Source organism: Cnephaeus nilssonii (assembly GCF_951640355.1).
Source record: "Cnephaeus nilssonii genome assembly, chromosome: 5".
Lineage (NCBI taxonomy): Eukaryota > Metazoa > Chordata > Mammalia > Chiroptera > Vespertilionidae > Cnephaeus > Cnephaeus nilssonii.
The window spans coordinates 43,119,729-43,139,419 of record NC_137076.1 but is presented as its reverse complement, the minus strand read 5'-3'; the positions used below and the strand labels follow the sequence as shown (position 1 = coordinate 43,139,419).

The 19,691-nt window shown below is 37.2% G+C and overlaps 1 protein-coding gene across 1 annotated transcript in view; it reads left to right on the top strand.

Annotated features, from left to right (window-relative positions):
• ASIC5 (acid sensing ion channel subunit family member 5) overlaps window positions 1-11,665 on the top strand; it is a gene marked incomplete at its 3' end in the record, with an annotated part of 28,432 nt that extends 16,767 nt beyond the window's left edge. The window contains exons 7-10 of the mRNA XM_079772063.1: window positions 1,373-1,429; window positions 3,527-3,695; window positions 9,932-10,023; window positions 11,475-11,665. Coding sequence (XP_079628189.1) covers window positions 1,373-1,429; window positions 3,527-3,695; window positions 9,932-10,023; window positions 11,475-11,665 — 509 coding nt within the window. The remainder of the gene's footprint in view (window positions 1-1,372; window positions 1,430-3,526; window positions 3,696-9,931; window positions 10,024-11,474) is intronic.
• Window positions 11,666-19,691: the final 8,026 nt, after the last annotated feature.

Genomic DNA, 19,691 nt, shown 5'->3' with positions numbered 1-19,691 from the left:
TAACTAATATGAGCCAGAAACTAGGCAAGGTGAAATATAAAACACGGAGCATGAATCTGCACAAACTTTAGGATATACCAAGTGCTTTGGGGATAATGTTTGTATTTGGTTTGATCTTCACATAGGCTCCATGTCTACATATAAATGATGAAAAATATATAGACATTAAATGAAATAGCTAAAGTACTTCCAGACAGTCCTCAAAATCTGCTTTTCAGATATTGGTTGTTTCTAAAATTTCATTGTTCTTTGTAATATGAGAACTATTATTGCAAGAAGTAAGATACTTTGGAAAGTGGTATTTTACTTAATGTTGGAGGTAGCTTTTTAAAATTATTTTAGTTTCTTCACAAAGCATACTTCCTAATGGTTAGCCCTGAACTTATCCACAAATTGTAGTTGTACAATATCTTTTGGTTATTTTCAGGACTACTGACTAAACATTGAATATTTCAGAGACCACATGAGTTTTAGTAAATAGACAAATCCTATATAATAAAAGGCTAATATGCAAATTGACCGAACGGCAGAAAAACCGGTCACTATGACACACACTGACCACCGGGGGCAGATGCTCAACACAGAAGCTGCCCCCCTGCTGGTCAGTGTGCTCCCACAGGGGGAGTGCCGCTTAGCCAGAAGCCTTTCCCGCCTCCATAGCAGTGCTAAGGATGTTAGGCCCATGGATAGTGGGCCTAAGCTGTCAGTCAGACATCCCCTGAGAGCTCCTGGACTGTGAGAAGGTACAGGACAGGCTGAGGGACCCCCTTGAGTGCACAAATTTTGTGCACTGGGCCTCTAGTATTGTACTAAGGTGCAAATATTAAGGTTTGAGAATCAGCCTGAGATTATACCCAGCTCTGATTCATACTAATTTAACCATTTGTTTCAAGGTCCATAGCACATGCTTAACAAATATTGGTACTCACTTGTCCCATCCTACTACTTGAAAGGCAGCGTAAGGCATTTGTTTGTGTTTCTCTGTATATATACATATATATTTGGTTTGATCACACACACATAACCCCCCCCCCACACACACAACACATATAAATCAGTGGATAAAGGGAGCAGGACAGAAGGTAAAGAGAACCAGTCATGACCTGCCCACCAACTGCTTGCGAAAGATACATTCTGAACCTTAATATCTTCATTGGTAAAATGAGGATTCCCACACCACCGGAGGAGAGTTGGAACAAATGAAACAATAAATGTGAAAGCAATTTTAAAATTATTATTCATTTAACTAATTTTATAATGGTATAGACAGATGGATAAATTGTTTGATGGATAGATGGAAAAAAGATAGTTTTGTTATGTCATTTATTGCATAAAATATAAAGTCTCTATATTTATATTTATTCTTTTTAAGGAAAAGGGATAGAGTGTGACCTACAAAAGTTTTACAATTGTGTTTCTCCTACACTTGGTAAGTGGCTTAATATATTCTCTCATTTTCATGATTTATATAAAAGTTGTACATAAAAGTAACACAAAACTTTAAATATATATAAAAGTTGTATATAAAGTAACACAAAACTTTAAATTATACTATTAATAGTCCATAAGTGAAACAAGAGAGACTATAAAAGGGAGCTCTTAATGTTCTTAAAATGAACATTACTAGCTTACACAGACATAGTAAAACAAAACAAAAAATCCTCTGATTTCAAGATACATCTGAATTAAAGATGCAGTGACAAAATAACAGTAAGAGGATTCTGATTGTTATTCCTAAATTTGTATGTTTTTAAATTTTATACTTCCTTATAATCAAAGTAAATTTGTTTTTTTCTCATTACATAAAGAAAGCATACTTGTTGGGACTCGTTCAAACATTATAGAATAGAAAAAAAACCATGTCAATATTAGTAGAAGTTGCAGCACTCTGAAAATCATCATCATAATGCAGGTGACCATCCTTTCATTTATTAATTTCATTATATATACATTATATATAAATGCATGGGTTAAATTTCTATCTAAATGTAATCACAACCATACATGTGATATTTATTGAGGACAATTTCTCATTAAACAGCACAAATTTTGCTTACATATTTCTTATCTTAACCCCCAACCAATGTTAACACTCTAGTATATTCCACCATAATTTTCTTCACATATATAGCCTTACATTAATGTCTTTAAGTCGTTGATTGTTTTATTAATAAATGAAATCACATTACATACTCTTCTGTTTATGTAACTTGCTTTTCTAATCCGTTGTGGAAAAACATATCCAGAACAACAGGAATAGATTAGCATGTTCTTTTTAATGATTGTAAAATATTTCATGGAATGGGTATGGGTAGAAAGGACCAATGGAGTTGAAGTTAAGTTGCCTAATTTCTTGTGACATTCTGTCCCTAGTAAAAGCTGGAGGGAAAGCTTGGGGCAACAAATTGTGCATGCAGTTCTGTGGGCTAATAAGTTGTGGGAGTGTTGTGGGATAATATCAAAAGAGAGAGAGAGAGAGAGAGAGAGAGAGAGAGAGAGAGAGAGAGAGAGAGAGGCTGCATGTATCTGAGTGACTGTAGAGAAAAAATGGTGGTTATTACTAGTATTCTTAAAAAAAATAAACAATGCAAATGAAATCATACCATAAAGGAGTATCAAAGTTGGAGTCTGGAAAACAAGCCAAAAGTTGGTCATTAATCAAGAGGTCTTGGGAACAAAGCATTCCTAAAAATAAAAATAAACGGGAGAGAGAGTTTCAATAACAAAACCACAGAAAAAACAACAACTGGAATATCTACCAAGAGTGAGTAGCAGAGAAGCTCAGTGGCTAATTCAGAAGTCACTGGGTCCACGGACATAAGAGTCTCAATACCTGGCAGCATATTTCACAAAAGCTGCGACAAGCCCAAGGATAATTTTAGAGTTAACCAGATTTTTAGGATTACATTGGAAAGTTCCTCTAATAGTGACACAAGGTGACAGCAACACCTTTTCTATTTTTCTCCTGTCCAGATGTCTGATATTTTATTAAAATAAGCCCAGAGACTTTCTGGAAATAAGTTATTTTTTTTCCCTAAAGCATATCTGAATTTAGTTATTCAATTAACTCAAGGGTAACAACTTCTATGTTTTATTTCTTGTGTCCTTTGCTTTATTTATATGAAAAAATAAATAAAATATAAATAGCTTTTGTTAAGAAAGTAGATAGCCCTAGCCAGTTTGGCTCAGTTGATAGGGCGTTGGCCCACAGACTTAAGTGTCCTGAGTTTGATTCAGGTCAAGGGCACGTACCTAGGTTGCAGACTTGATCCCTGGTCCTGGTCAGGGGTGCAGAGGGCAACCAATCGATGTGTCTTTCTCACATCAATGTTTCTCTCTCTTTGTCACTCCCCCTCCTACTCTCTCTAAAAATCAATGGAAAAATATCCTCTGGTAAGGATTAACAACAAAAAAGAAAGTAGTGATAGGACTTGTAAACCATTTTTTTAAGCATTAAAAGTAAAATGATAATTTTTTTAAAGCTCTGTCCTCTTTTCTGAATGCCCTGTCCTGATTTTTGTTTCAGACCACATCGAAATGAAGGGATTATGTACAATGGGGACGCATAATTCTAGCTGCCCTGTTCCTTGTGAAGAAACAGAATACCCTGCTACTATTTCTTATTCCACTTTTCCAAGTCGAAAAGCTTTGAGACATCTTTCCAAGAAGTTGAAACAAAGCCAAAAATACATCAGGTAATATTTTAGTCTTATAAAGGATTTGTTATTAACATGAATATTTTCTTTTCTCATAACTTTCAAAGACTCTGGAAGTGAAATTCTGATCAATCGGGGGTAATGGCTTCCATCAGTGAATTAACCATGACACACTAGAATTTCAATTCCTTCATTTAATTGTATGAAAAGTAAAATTTGGCCTGCTTAACTAATCTGCTCATGACCTTACTGTTATTGGCCCAACTTGGAAAAATAATAATGCTTTCATATCCGTTAATCATATCAGTTAATGCTTTAAGATATAGAAATCCTTTACCTGTATATTATATAGTTTGAGTCTTCTAATCCTACATAATAAAAAGGTAATATGCAAATTGCATCACTCCGCTACGCCCACGATTGTGCCGGCTGGAGGCGTGGGGGGCGGGACTCAGGGTGGCCGATTGGCTGGCGGTAGGAGGGGGGGGGGACTCGCGAGTCCCCGACCCCCACTCCTCCCGCCGGCCTAAATGGCCGGTGCTGCGGAAGGACCCATGGGGCCGGCGGAAGACGCTGGTGGCGGAACTCGGGGTGGCCGATAGCGTGGCTGCCGGCACCAGTTTTCCGCCAGCAGCAGTTTTCCTCTGGCCACCCGCCGATCAGAGCGCCTCCAGATCGGAGTTCCTCTCGGGGTGGCCGATCGTGCTGGCTGGAGGCGCTCTGATCGGCGGGTGGCCAGAGGAAAACTGCTGCTGGCGGAAAACTGGTGCTGGCAGCCAGGTGAAGGAAAAGTCTATTGCACGAAACTTCGTGCAACGGGCTTCTAGTAACTATATAAAGTATATGGAGCACAAGTCATTATTCTTATCTTATCAATGAGAAAACTGAAGCACTGTATTTCAGGTAACTGTCCTCTGAAAGAAATTTCTTTCAATGGTACAGAAAGGAATTACACCCAAGACCTATGGTTTTGGTCTCTATATATTTTTCCACAGAGATATAGCATTCCATTTGTCTTTGTTTTTGTTTATATTTATAAACAGACGACCTGAAATGGCAATATAGTTCATTGGTATTTATATTTACATTTTTATAATAAAAACATATTAACTATTTAAAAGCTGATTTACTCTTGCACAGCCAAGTACCAAACTTTGAAAGCATTCTTAAATTCTAGTTTTAGCTTGAATAATAAGAAAAGCTCTACCCATGTAAATGCCTAGATAATCAAGTGATCTTTGCAAATCAGGCAGAAGTAGTATTTTCATCAAGACAGGGTTGGCAAGGTATGACTTCAAACATTTAGCAGAGAAATAAATGAAAAGCTAGAAATTTGCAACTATATTTTTAGCGCTTCTGTCTCCTAAAGATGTCTCTATGCCATTTTAATATGGGAAACTGACTTACTCAGTATTATTCCTCTCATATACTTAAACATGACTGAAAAGAGCACTTTGGGCTGATAGAGATCTGAGTTTCAAAATTATTTAATATACAGAGAATGTAGGCATGACTTTGGGGACACATTGGTGAATCAGAAAAGAAGCCCATGGATCAACAAGATGATCCTACAGGGCATGTTTTGTTTTGTCTAAATTATCACATTATAATTACATTATTGTTGTAGGCGGAAAAAATAAAACGTTCCCCTTCTTCCCTTCTAGGTTATTTGGCTAGTCTAACTTTAAATTGATATAACACAGATTAAAAGAAGAAAAATAATTCAATTTTATACACTTGGGTGCCCATGAAAATATAAGACTCAAAGAAGTGACCAATGCAGGCAGCTTCTATACCTTTTAGATAAAGAAATAATACATTTGTGAAAATTGACAAGACAAGGGGATTTGAGCCTGGAGTAGTAGTAGTGAAGAAGTAATAAGGTTTGTTTATACCACCTTCTTGCCCTAAATTCCCTATCTCTGATAAGGAGACCTTTTACCCTCCTGTTACAGGGAGGGTACCTTTCATAGGAAACATTTATTTTTTGCTTTCAAGGGGTCAAATAAAGGTCAGAATGTTCTCTTGCCCTGGCTCCTTCTTTAGTAACTTTAATTCAAAGTAATCAATATGCTGAAATGGCATATTTGGGGTGGCATATTCTGCTCCCCTTCATTACAAGTAGTTCTATAATTAATCTGATCACATAATTGACATGTAAGGACCTTACATTGTTGTGAATATCGGAGGCCATTACCACGAAGACTAAGGCAAGTAGCTGAACAAATGCAGCTGAACTTGGGTATCCAAATTCTAGAGCTGGTGGTTAGAAGTCACATATAAAAGAAATTGGTTTGTGAACAGGTACCAGAAATCAAAGAGTAATACATCAGAATACAGAAATGCAGTTTGTTAGGAGAGCAGATGTGAAACCTTAGCAGCAATATTTAAAAAAAAGAGAGAGAAGATGGAGGAGGAGGAGGAGGAAGAGGAGGAGGAGGAGGAGGAGGAGGAGGAGGAGGAGGAGGAGGAGGAGGAGGAGGAGGAGAAAATAGCAAGCCCTGACTTAATCATGAACCCTGTAAATGCTTCCTCTTGGGGCAAAAACCAATCCCAGCCTTGGACCCATCCATGGGCCTCCTGTGGCAGTTGATGAACCCTATTGAGAAGATAATAAAAAGCTGATCCTGACTGAAATGTGGAAGTGAATATAAGGGTATATGATGGCTGAATTTAGGCCAATTCTGTTAGTAAAACAAGTGAACTTTGTAATTTAACAGCTTTTTAAGGAAATATTGTATAAAATAGTTTGCTTTGTTCAAAACCATTTTATTCCCCTTACTACAGTACTCATACTTAAGTACCTGGAAGCATTCTTTAGTGCTTTTTAAATAGAAATCCTCAAATTTTCTTGATTTCCTCATTCTTATTAAAATCCAGATTTTGTTTTATAATCATGCATCTAGTGACATAAACAAATATTCCTAGACTTAAATCCCAAACAATTTTATGATCATCATGTGACATAAGTTCAAAGAGAATCAAATTACTGGGCAACTCACCTACCTGAGTGAAGTTGAGTAAATATCACAATATTTTTCAAGGGAATTAATTTATCTTCTCTCAAAGCACAGAATGAATAATGTTTGGAAATGGTTACAAGTCTTGTGCTTGGGAAATTAAACATTATTATCAGTGTACATGCAAATTAGGAGCACAATAGAGGACAAAACAATTGCAATATTACTAAAATTTCTAGACTTCCAAGACAACTTTACTATTTCCTTCAATTTGAAAATTATTTTATTATTTGTAAATATTACAATATCCCTGATTATTGATTTAAACATAGTGCATTGTCCAGTTACCCAGGGCTAAACCAATGGAAATTAAGTAAACATATTAGTGATATATTTTGAATTAAGTATATTTGTGAACATTGATTTCTAAAACTGTACACAATAGGGAGAGTAATTTATAGTTATCTTTCTTAGATATATTAAAGAACACCATATAATCCCAGGAAGCAACGCTAATAGAATCCATTCTTAATGACAATTATTATTGCCAACTGATAATCACCAGGTGGTTGGTTTCCACCTTATCTTATAAGACAGACAGGTTAATATTTATCCATTCATTGGTTTCTTTTTTAATTTGTCTCCTTATTTGTCCATTTAATGAAACCTATAGAGTGTCAAGAGTCAGGGATGTTCTAGATATTAGGGATACTCTATGTACAAAAGACAAAATTCCCGCATTGGTGCATTTATTTCCATTGAGGTGGAGATGGACAATAAACACAAATATTCATCTCAGATGATGCTGTGCTGTGGAGGAAAAGGAAGCAGCAAAGGGGGCTTGGAAAAGCAGAGTCAGGAAAGGTTGTTCTTAGGGTTGAGGACTGTGATCAAATAAGATCTTCCTGGGAAAGTGAAAGTTGAGCAAAGCAGTGCTTCTCAAACTTCTTGGTCTCAAGTCCGTTTGCGCTTATAAAAAGAACTGACGTTGCCTTTCATTGTGGTTAGGAGGTAGGACTAGGATGAGATCCCAAAAGTGGGCCAGGGTTCATGTGGTTTAACCTTCCCAGGTGCCAATGGAAGGACTGCATGGGATTTTTAATTAGCTTAGCTCTCATGGGACAAGAAGAGGGAATGGTGACATTTGAAAGCTATCAGCAGTGCAATATCAAAACATGTCAATGAAATTTTCATACTCAATTATATTACTATCTATCGACCATATACCTACGATTTGAACTGATATTTTTACCCATGCATGATTTTGAACATCACTTATTGGTCATTAGGAAAATTCTCTTGAGTTATGCAGATCTTCCAAATATTGATTTATTTTATTATATAATATACATTTCATTTTAGTGTTATTACTTACCTCGTCAGAAAAATCTTTATTTATTGCCTGCAGATCTTCTTAAATTATTTTTCCTGAAGAGAAAGGCTCATTTTATTCATTTTTGTGAAAATGCCTGTGAAATATCATAGTCTGAATAGTCATAGTGTATCAGTAATTTTTTTAAATAAAAATGATGTTTCATGTATAAATTGGCTACTGTAGTTCTCTTGAAATAACAGAGTGAAAATGTCAAATAATATGTTAACATACTATGAAGATAATTTTGGCCTCATGAAGCTCCAAAAAAGATATTGGGGACCCCAATGGATCTGTGACCACACTTTGAAAACTGCTGACCTCAAGGAGATACAAAAGCTAGTCTTTTTTTTTTTTTAAGATTTTTATTGATTTTTAGAGAGAGACAGAAACATTGATGTGAGAGCACAACATTGATTGGCTGCCTTCTACATGCCCCCTATTGGGGATCAAGCTCACAACCTGACCAGGAATTGAACCTTTGACCTTTCAGAGCTGGGGTAATGCCTAACCAACTGAGCCACACCTTCCAAAGTGAGCTAGTATTGATACTCTATGAAAGAAGAACATTCTGGAAGGAGGGAAAACCAAATGCAGAGGAAAAAATTCTAAGCCAACAGCATGCTTGTAGTTTGGAGAGAATAGAATGGAGGTGGGTATGGCAGAAAGCAGAGTAAGAGGTGGCTAGATTCTCAATATATGTTAAAGGTAAAAGAAATTCACTGTTGGATTGGTTTACAGTGTTATTAAATTATAAATGGGGAAAAATCAAGAATTTGACTTGGAATATGTTGAACATGAAACACCAATTGAACATCCACACAGAAATACTAAGAGGCACTTGGACATATTGAAGTTCAAGATAGAAGTCTTGTCTGGAGATTGAGAGTGTGACAGTATCTAAGATTACATAAAGTGATATTTTAAAATAGTGTTCAGATAGTCTGGTCACATATAAAATTTTTATTTTTTTAAAATTACAGTTTATATTCAATGTTATTTTATATTAGTTTCAGGTGTACAGCATAGTGGTTAGACAATCATATACTTATACTTGCAAAGTGTTTCCCCTGATATTTCCAGTACCTACCTGGCATCATACATTGTTATTAGAATGTTATTGACTATATTCCCTATGCTGTACTTTATCTCCCAGTGACTATTTTGTAACTAAATATGTACTTCTTAATTCTTTCATCTTTATCATCTGGTCCCCTAACCCCTCTACCCTCTGGCAACTATCAGTCTGTTCTCTGTGTCTATGAGTCTGTTCTTGCCTTGTTTGTTCATTTATACTGTTCTTTAGTTTCCACATATGAGTGTGACCATATGGGTATTTGTCTATCTCTGACTGATTTATTTCAACTTAGTGTCCATCCATGAAACACACAGACAAAAAAAGCAAAAACCCACAGTCTCTGCCCTAACATATTAATGAGATAAAATAAATGACTACCATTCACTATATACCCAATATACTGTATGTCAATTATTGACTACATTACAGTGTTTAATTGCTCTTCTCCATAACGCTAAAATCCTGACCCTAAAATCTTGGCTACAGATGAGGAAGCCAAGACTCAGGAAAACCATGCAGTTTCTCTAGGATCACATAAGTAACATAGGACAGAACCAAAATTTAAATTAAAATTAGACACACACTTAAATGTTGGTAAATATTTACATTTAATGTATTTTTCCAATTTCTCAGGAATGAAGCATAAAAAACTATTGGGTCTGGGGAAAAATGCTTCCCCTAAATACCAAGCCTGACAAGAGTCATCTCCAAATGAAGGTCTTATGATTAGTATTAAATGCCATGATGGTGTGTCTAATTCCACATTAAATAGCATCTGAACCAAAAAGGTTATTCCTTTTGTCAAATAGGAATTAACATAAGTGTTGACAATCTTGAGCTAGCTTAACTCTGTTTGTATCCCCAGGGAGAATCTTGTCAACATTGAAATAAACTATAGTGACCTAAATTATAAGATAACCCAGCAACAAAAAGCAGTGAGTGTATCTGAATTACTTGGTAAGTGTTATTTAATTGCTCCTCAATTTAAAAAAAAATTTTAATCAGTATTTTTTTCTTTTGTATTTAAGGTTTAGCTTATCAATGGGAGAAAAATCCGTAGTGCTTGTCATTCATCTACCATTTAAACCCGACACTTTTCCACTCCTAGGACACACCTCCTGCAAACCTCACCTGGGCTTTCACAGAAAAAAGGCTGGTGTTCATTATCTCATAGTCACACACAGCATCTTTCTTTCCCTTCAGATATCCCACCCTCTCCTCAGCAAGTGACTATTGTAGAGTGTTCAGCATCCAATATCAGGGTAGAATGTCACGCAGCTCACACCTCCATAGAGAACCCTACCCAGAGTGAGTTGAAAAGATCCCGCGCTGGCAAAATTTAACATTTAAGTTGCCACCACTGTCTGCTCACTCTGCTTCATCATACAGTCCTTAACAAACGGAATTGCCAATTTCCTAGATCTTGCTGCCTATTAGAGGGAAGTCAGTAAGAGAAAAAAGAGGCTATGGGAGTCAGGTCAAATGACAGCAGTCAGTCACTGGCAGCAGAGCCCCTGAATAGGGAGGAAATCCCTCAAAGCTCCTGGGCGAGCCTACACTTACTTCATTATCACACTTTACAAACATTGCATGAGCCTAAGAATGGCCCAGGCCATGAGGAAAAGATGAATGGTGTAATTTATTTGAAAAGGAAAGAGAAGTCAAATTCATAGAGACAAAATTGGGATGAAGAGTTTATTGTTTAAGCAGTACAGAGTTTCAGTTGAGCAGATGAAAGAGTTCTGGAGATGGATGGTGGCACAATGTGAATGTACTTAATGCCACAGAACTGTACACTTAAAAATGGTTAAAATAGTAAAATTTATGCTATTAAAATGTAGATTTTATCACAATAAAAAAAGCACATACAATAAAGACAAACATGGATTTATAATATTTTTAATAAAATGGCAGTGCTGTGTTAATATATTTTAGTGTAAATAAATATTATTAATGCTTAAAAATAATTTGGATACTTGAAGTCACAAATTGTGTAGAAATTTATGTTGATGGAAAACATCATTGCCCAATAATGCCATCTGAATGTCCCATTTCTGCTTTTCATTTAACACATGGAGAAATATTTGTAATTGTTGAGAATATTTTATGTTTGTATTAATATCCTCCAAAGTCTTTGAGTTATATTTTGGATACGGGGTTTATGTTTGCTTTTCCTCTCTCCTTTTTGAAAAGATTTATATGAATATTATTTTATTCAATTCTCTAGACTATTAATTGCTATGACTTTACTTATACCAAACTTAAAATAATACAATTAACTCATCTTCATATATCAATAATAATTATGATTAATTTATTAGCCTCAAAAATTTAAATTCTAATGATGCTTAATTTCATTTTTATTAAAAATAAAACATGACTGGCTCAATTTATTGGTTTTATTACAGCAGATGTTGGTGGCCAACTGGGCCTATTTTGTGGGGCCAGTATGATTACAATTATAGAAATTATTGAATATATATTCACCAATTTCTACTGGATATGCCTTTTGTTTTTGCTGAAGATACCTGAAATGACCCCAGGGCCTCATCCACCTCAGAATCAGCTGGGGAATAAAAATAACATAGAAGAATGCTGATGTTCACTTAGGACAAAAACTTTTGCTTTCTTCTTTGTAATATTTTCAGATTTATGCATGACTAACTCATTGTTATGTAACCTTATTATAGTTTTGTGGACTAAATAAAACTCATTGTAAATGTCTATCTCTTTACACATATTTTTATCTCTATATGTATGTATATCTATATATATAAATAAAGAGGTAATATGAAAATTAGGCTGGGATGCCGTAACAGGTCACAACCACACAAGAGGAGGTTATGCGCACAGGTGAGGCCAGGAGTAGCGACGGAGACAGAGACGGAGCGGGGGAGGGGGGGTGGGGGGGGGCCTGCTCGAGCCGGCGTGGTGGCTCTGGCAGCCTGGAGCGGACACAGGCAGGGGAGCCGGTGGGTTCCTGGGGCTGGCTGAGCCACCGCGCCGGCTCAGACAGCCCCAGAGCGGACACAGGCAAGATGGCAGGGAGGGCCTGGGGCGGGTCCCGGCCGCCTGCGGTGCCAGTAAAGCCTGACTGCCGTGGGCCTGCTGGGTGCCTCCTCGCATGGTGGGAGGTGGGGCACCTCCTTGTGCGATTTCAATTGCACGCTGGGCCTCTAGTAATACCTCATAATAGACAAACATGTAAATTGACTGTACCTCCACTACACCTACAGCCAATCAGAGTGAGTATGCAAATTAACTCAACAAAGATGGCAGTTAATTTGCATATGTAGGCGCCCAGCAGCCTGGGTCCCGGGAACTTTCTCGGCACCCAGGTCACACCGAGGTAGGCCCCGCATGGGTCCTAAGCAACCTGGGAAGGGCCTGAGCCAGGGGGCTTCTGGGCAGGGGTGAAGCCAGCAATGTGAGGGAGCTGGGGATCCCCTGCCCAGGCCCCAAGCTTGGGCCAGAGGCTTTGGGCCTGGGCAGGTGTGGAGCCGGCGATCGGAGGGAGCTGGTGGGCCTGGGCAGGAGCAGAGCCGGTGATCAGAGGGAGCTGGGGGGCCCCTGCCCAGGTCCTGAGGCTTTAGACCTTGGCAGGGGCGGAGCCCATGATTGGAGGCAGTCGGTGTGAACTACAGAGGAAACACCTTTTCTTTTTTTTCTTTTCTTTTCTTTTTTCTTTTTTTTATTTCTTTATTGATTAAGGTAGCATATATGTGTCCTTATTCCCCCATTACCCCCCACCTCCTATTCATGCCCCCACCCCCCTGTTGTCTGTGTCCATTGATTAGGCTTATATGCATGCATATAAGTCCTTTGGTTGATTTCTCCCACTTACCCCCACTGTCCCCTACCGTCCCTGAGGTTTGACGTTCTGATTGATGTTTCTCTGTCTCTGGATCTGTTCTTGTTCATCAGTTTATGTTGTTCATTATATTCCACAAATGAGTGAGATCATGTGATATTTATCTTTCTCTGTCTGGCTTATTTCACTTAGCATAATGCTCTCCATCTCCATCCATGTTGTTGCAAATGGTAAGAACTCCTTCTTTTTTACCACAGTGTAGTATTCCATTGTGAGTTGTACCACAGTTTTTTAATTCACTCATCTGCTGATGGGCACTTAGGCTGGAAACACTTTTTCTGACTGCTCATTGGCTAAGCTCCCTGTATGCCACTGGTAATATTCTTAATAACTTGGGTATAAGAATCCAAAAAGGTGATCTAGGATTTTTCCACCACACTTCTGGAGAAAAAAACGAAGGTCCTCTGCTGGAGAGCTAAGAAATGTCATATCCTGCCCTAGCCGGTTTGACTCAGTGGATAATGCCTCAGCCTGCAGACAGCAGGGTCTGGGTTTGATTCTGATCAAAGGCATGTACCTAGGTTGTAGGCTCCTCCCTGGCTGGGGCCCAGGTCAGGGCTCATGCAGGAAGGAGGCAACCAATCAAAGTATTCCTCTCACTGATTTTTCTCTCTGTCTTTCCCTGTCTCTTCTACATTCTCTAAAAATCAATGGAAACATATCCTCAGGTGAGGATAAAAAAAAAAAAGAAAGTAATGTTATATCCTATGAAAGACACATCTTGAAAATGCCTAAGGAAAGTTGTCATTTTTTCATGGTGAAGGGACTGGAGTTCGTGTTGATGAAAACACCTTGGTGGCTGCGGTGACTGGCAGTGGCTGCAGCAGCGAGGTGATGGGGCTGGTGCCTTCCCCTGATCAGCCCAGTCACCTCCCACAAAGGGAGGCCAGACTGCGGCTTAGGCTCGCTCCCCATGGGGAACGGGCCTAACCCATCAGTAGGACATCCCCTGAGGGCTCCCAGTATGTGAGAGGGGGCAGGCTGGGCTGAGGGACCCTTCCCCCAGTGCATGAATTTCATGCAACGGGCCCCTAGTATTAATATAAATTGATATGTATAAACAGGCACTGTCTTATTCTGAATACATCATTGAATTCCCAGCACCTAGAACAGTAGAGATTATATAGTGGGCATTTCATAAATTTCTAAAAATGATTAGATGTTTTTATAATAGAAAAGACAGTCTTTATGACTAAATATGTAAATTAGACTGATAAATAAACTGTATATGAGAAGACAAGATATGTTTTTTATTCAGGAAATAACATACATAACTTGTGCAGTATAAATTTTTTGAAATTTTGATTTTACTAAAATTCAACATAATTTTATTTATTTTGTCCTAAGAGTTCTATTGTATAACTGACTTTTGGAGGGGCAGGACCTTTATCTGTTTCCCATACAGATGAATACTTAAAATAAGTCTATTAAAAAACAAAGTTAAATCTGTAGTATAGTGGGAGTACAGATTATTTATCATTTTCTCCAAATACCTGTATGTATTCATTAAATTTAGAAAGGAAATTCAAATGTTGCAATGTCCTCCTCATTACCCCTCAGACAATCAACCAACTTACAGCCTCTAGGAATATTCAATCAATGGTGAATTATCCAGAAGCCTTATCAAACATATTTAAGAAATAATCAGCTCGGCCAACCTGGCTCAGTAGATGAGCATTGACCTATGAACCAGAAGGTCAGGGTTCAATTCCTGGTCAGGCCACATGCCTGGTTTGCCAGCTCTATCCCCAGTGGGGGTGGGGGAGGAGGGCGGTGCAGGAGGCAATCAATGATTCTCTGTTATCATTGATGTTTCTATCTCTCTGTCCTTCTCTCTTCACCTCTGAAATCAATAAAAATATATTTTAAAAAATAATAATCAAGTCATAGAATTCAAACCCTAAATTCATGCTGGCAATTATTGCTGGATCTCATTTCCTTCCCCGCAACATGAGAATAACTCTTGAAAATCTTTGGATGTTCGCAAGTTTGATTATAAGCAAGTGCTAGTGCCATAAGAAGGAGGCCAGTGTAATCTGACTGTATTCAGTCAAATGAGGAATGTTTGTACCTCAAGACCCTGAAATCCCAATTGTGGATAAAACCCTAATCCATGCCTTTATACCTGGAATGCTATGACCTCTTCTCAACAATTAACTACATAGTAATATTGCCAGAATAATTAAATGTTTCTTTTGTCATGAAATTTTCTTATCCCAAATCATATCACAGTTTCTAATTTTTTATCGCCCTTTATAAGCTAACCATCTCATGTATTCAGCACCATTTTTAAACTTATGTCCCAACATGTTTATCCCACGCAGTTCTTCTTCTGTCCCACAAATTTACCATCATAATTTGTTCCTCAATAACTGTTGTCAGGTCTCCTCTTTTACAGCAACATCCTTCTATTTCATCTAAATTCCTAAATCGTTCCCATTCTTTAAGGTTATGCCTTCTCCATTTCATTTCCCCAGCTTCTTCAATTCCTATTTAGTTCTTGGGAAATCTAAATATAGTAAGGTATTTTATTAGTATAGCATTTTTTTCTGAAAATTACTCAAACATTGTAATAAATCAATAGTTAAATAAGAAAATTGAACACTGTATATAGAAATCAACATAGAAAATTAGGTATGCAATTGATACTTTTCTTTTTGATTGTTAAATATATTCAAAAATTGAAAAATTTGAGAAAATAATAAAATAACATACCGACCATTCAGATTTTTTGCCATATTTTTCAGATTTTTACACATTTTGAACCATGCTGTATATATTAGTCTGAAACCTGCTTTTTTGTTTCCCATGTTTTTTGTATATTCATGCTAACACATGAAGATATAGTTTATTTGCTGCACAAAATACTGAATATTCCATCATTTATTTATTCATTTTTTCCCAACTAATAAACGTGTACATAGTTTTAATAGTTTATCTACAGCAAAGACTTTGCAATGAAACTGTGCACACTTCCTTTTGGTTCTGTTCCTACAAGTGAAATTGCTGGAATTTTTTGATATATGCATTTTTACCTTGACTATATATTGCCAAATTGCTCTCTGATATAGCTGTACCCATTTATACAGCCAACAGTAGTATATGAGAATTCATATTTACCCATTATATTATATTCTCCATTAGATTATAATGTGATACTTTTAAGTGTTTTGGTGTATGTGTGTGTGTGTGTGTGTGTGTGTGTGTGTTTTCCAATCTTATGTATATGCATAGGTATCTTATTTTTTCTATAAGAATTCAGTGGACACCCTGGCTGGTGTGGCTCAGTTGTTTGAGTTGCATCCCCTGCACCAAAAGTTGCTGCTTCTATTCCCATCAGGATTTCAGTCTCAATCACCAGTAGGTAGGGGCATGCAGAAGGCAGACAATTAATGTTTCTCACATCCATATTTTCTCTCTCCCTCTCCTTTCCTCTCTCTCTAAAATTATCAATAAAAACATATGTAAGCCCTAGCCAGTTTGGCTCAGTGGATAAAGCATGGGCCCACAGACTGAAGGGTCAAGGGTTTGATTCCAGTCAATGGCATGCACTGCAGTTACAGGATCGATCCCTGGGCATGTGCAGGAGGCAACCAACCAATGAATCTCTCTCACATGGATGTTTCACTCTTTCTGTTTCTCCTCCTCCCTTTCATTCTTTCTTTTAAAAAATCAATGAAAAATATCCTCAGGTGAGGATTAACAAAACAAACAAACAAAAACATATTTAAAAACAAAAAGAATTGAGTGGGCATTAAGAGGCAGATGGAAGTGACGATGCTCTCTAGACAACAAGAAATTATGAAAAATTAAAGTGAAGCTACAAAATTATGACCAGGTATCTGTGTAGCTTTGATTGAACTCAGGAAATACTAAAGCTGCTCAGGAGATTGTAATGTCAAAAGTCAACAGAGTGTCCTGAGAGACCTGCTTAAACTCTATCTCTTTTTGACATGATGGAGCTTGTATTGCATGGCTCAGAGATAGATTAAAGTAAATATAGGTATGGGCCAACATTTTTGGTTATTTTGTTGTGGCTTGAGAAGAGAAAGTATTTAAATCTCCAAGACAATTAGAATTGATTGAAACAGATTTTTCCAAAGTTAGGAGTTATGAGCTAATAACAAAGAAGATTAAGTACTGCAAAAGTTATTCAATAATTTCCACAATGTCATCAGTGATTATTCCCACAAAAGTATCTAACAACTTTTATGAAAATCCAATATTTCATGAGGTCTTACACATCTGCATTAATTAGAACCTTAGAAAGAAGACTGTAAGTAAACAAAGGATTAGCTCAAATGACTCAAATGTCTACTTTAAATGATATTTAAAATTTGTATTTGTTAACAAACCACAGTATACAATTCAATTAAATATTACTTCTACCAGTGGCCATCCAATTGTCCGGAATATATTTATATATCTTTCTAATGCACTGACAACATTTCTGTCCTATTAAGAGCAAATCAAAACCACCTTTAGGCTAATTCTTTTTTGTTGTTCTTTTGTTATTTTGTCATTAATCCTTGCCAGAGGATATTTTTTCCATTGATTTTCAGAGAGGGAGGAACGGAGGGAGTGAAGGAAGAAGGGAGAGGGAGAGCGAGAGCGGGAGAGAGCGAGAGAGTGAGAGAGTGAGAGAGAGATGTGAAAGAGACACATCAATTGGTTGCCTTCCACACGGGCCAGGGATCAAACCTGCAACCCAGATACATGCCCTTGACCAGGGATTGAAACCCGAGACCCTTCGGTGTGGGCCTATGCTCTAACCAGTGAGAAACATATGGCCAGGACTAAGCTATTCTTATCCTCTGGAGCCCAAAGGGATCTTTCTTACAACAAAATACACTAGGTCATTCTTGTTTTGAGAGAGTGAGAAAAGCCACATATGATTAAGTTTCAGAATGTTTATTAAACAAAATACAAATTCAGAGATGGTGAAGAGAAATAACTCTTCACATTCTTGGGGATATCAAAACAGAATCGAATCTTGCAGACCAGATTGGGAGAAGTTGGATAAGTAGTGAGAAGAATACTGGGCCTTTAGCATAGAAGAAGCTTGAAACAAAGTCTTAGAGGTGCGAATTTGCATAGTGTGTTTGCAAACATTAAGGAGATTTTAGGGAGTGGAAGGGAACTAAGTTGAATTGGAAATCCTTTTAGATAAAAAGACACTGGTCACATTATAGGAATCCTTGAAGTCTTATCCAAGGTAATCCCTATAGCAAATTGAGAAATAGCCCTATAGTGTCCTAAATAAGGTGGTTGGAGATAGAAAGGAAAAACAGGCTGTGCAGTGCCAACTATTGGCACAGAATAGGGGAATAATCATGTGCTGGTGATAATAATATCAACAGGTACAACTATTCTAGAGATCAATATGCAAATATGTAGTCAAATTAAATAATTATGACCCAGCAATTTTACTCTTGGAGATATAAACATATCTACATTAATAAAAGAGAAAGATGCAAATTGACCGTACCTTCGCAATGCCCACCAGCCAATCAGGAGTGAGTATGAAAATTAACCCAATAAAGATGGTGGGTTAATTTGCATATGCAGGTGCCAAGCGGCCCGGGGCAGGGGCAGGACTCTTGCATCACCATGGCGATGATGCAGGCATTCTGCACCTTCCCAGAAGCTTTGGGCCTCTGGGCAGTGTGGGAAGGCAGAAAGGCAGCTTCAGCAGGAGCAAAGGCAGTGCCAGTAGCCAGGGGAAGGAAGGCCCATTCTTGCATGAATCTTCGTGCATCGGGCCTCTAGGATATATATAATTTATATTTGATATTATGAGGTATATTATATATTTATATTATCTATATTTATAATAAAATATATTCAAAAATCTCCAAAAGTAAATATACATATTTACTTGAATTGAAGGCAGTTATTTGATTTTACAAGTTCCAATTCTTCTTATCATATACCATCATAAATTCAACATAAATTAAGATGCATGCAAAAAAGTAACAATAAAATGTAAAAGACAATATAAGGAAATATGTATACAGCTTTCAGATGGTCGAAGTAAAAGTGATATATTTAGCAATATAAAAATTCTGTATGGCAAAAATATGATAAAGAACTTTCAATAACAACCAAGAAACTGGGAAAACATTTGCCACAAATATAGCAAAGAAACCAATAATTTATAAGTGGAGATGCCATTGTAGCATTATTTATAATCATATGAAATTAGAATTAATCCAAATATCCAACAAGAGAAGAATTATAAATAAATTGTGAATCAGCTATTTAATGAAATAATAATCATTAAAAGCCATGACCAGGAGACAGGGAACAGGCAGTTACATAAAAGCAAAGTTTTCATGCTTGAAGGTAACAATGCATGATGGATATTTTTAAATATCTATCTATTTCATTGGGTCAAAGGATAATTATGAACTGTATCAGAGTCCCTTGGAAATGCATTTTTTTCACAGCTGAAGAAAATAGGCAGTGCTAGAAGGCCTGATGGCTCCCAGTGTACTACATTTCTGGTTTCTGAAACACATGTCACGTGAACCTACCACATTTCCAAACACTGTCCATGCCCTCGTGGGCTGCTCTTCCTTCAAATATTTGCACAATTTCCTCACATCACTCCAGTGCTATTTGTTCACTCTCCTCACTTTGATTCCAACTTCAACTTTAATTTCAAATTGCAAGCAGCCCCACCCCTATTCCTCCACTCCTGAATCCCCTTATTCTGTTCTTTATCTTTTTCCCATAGACTGCATCACCCTCT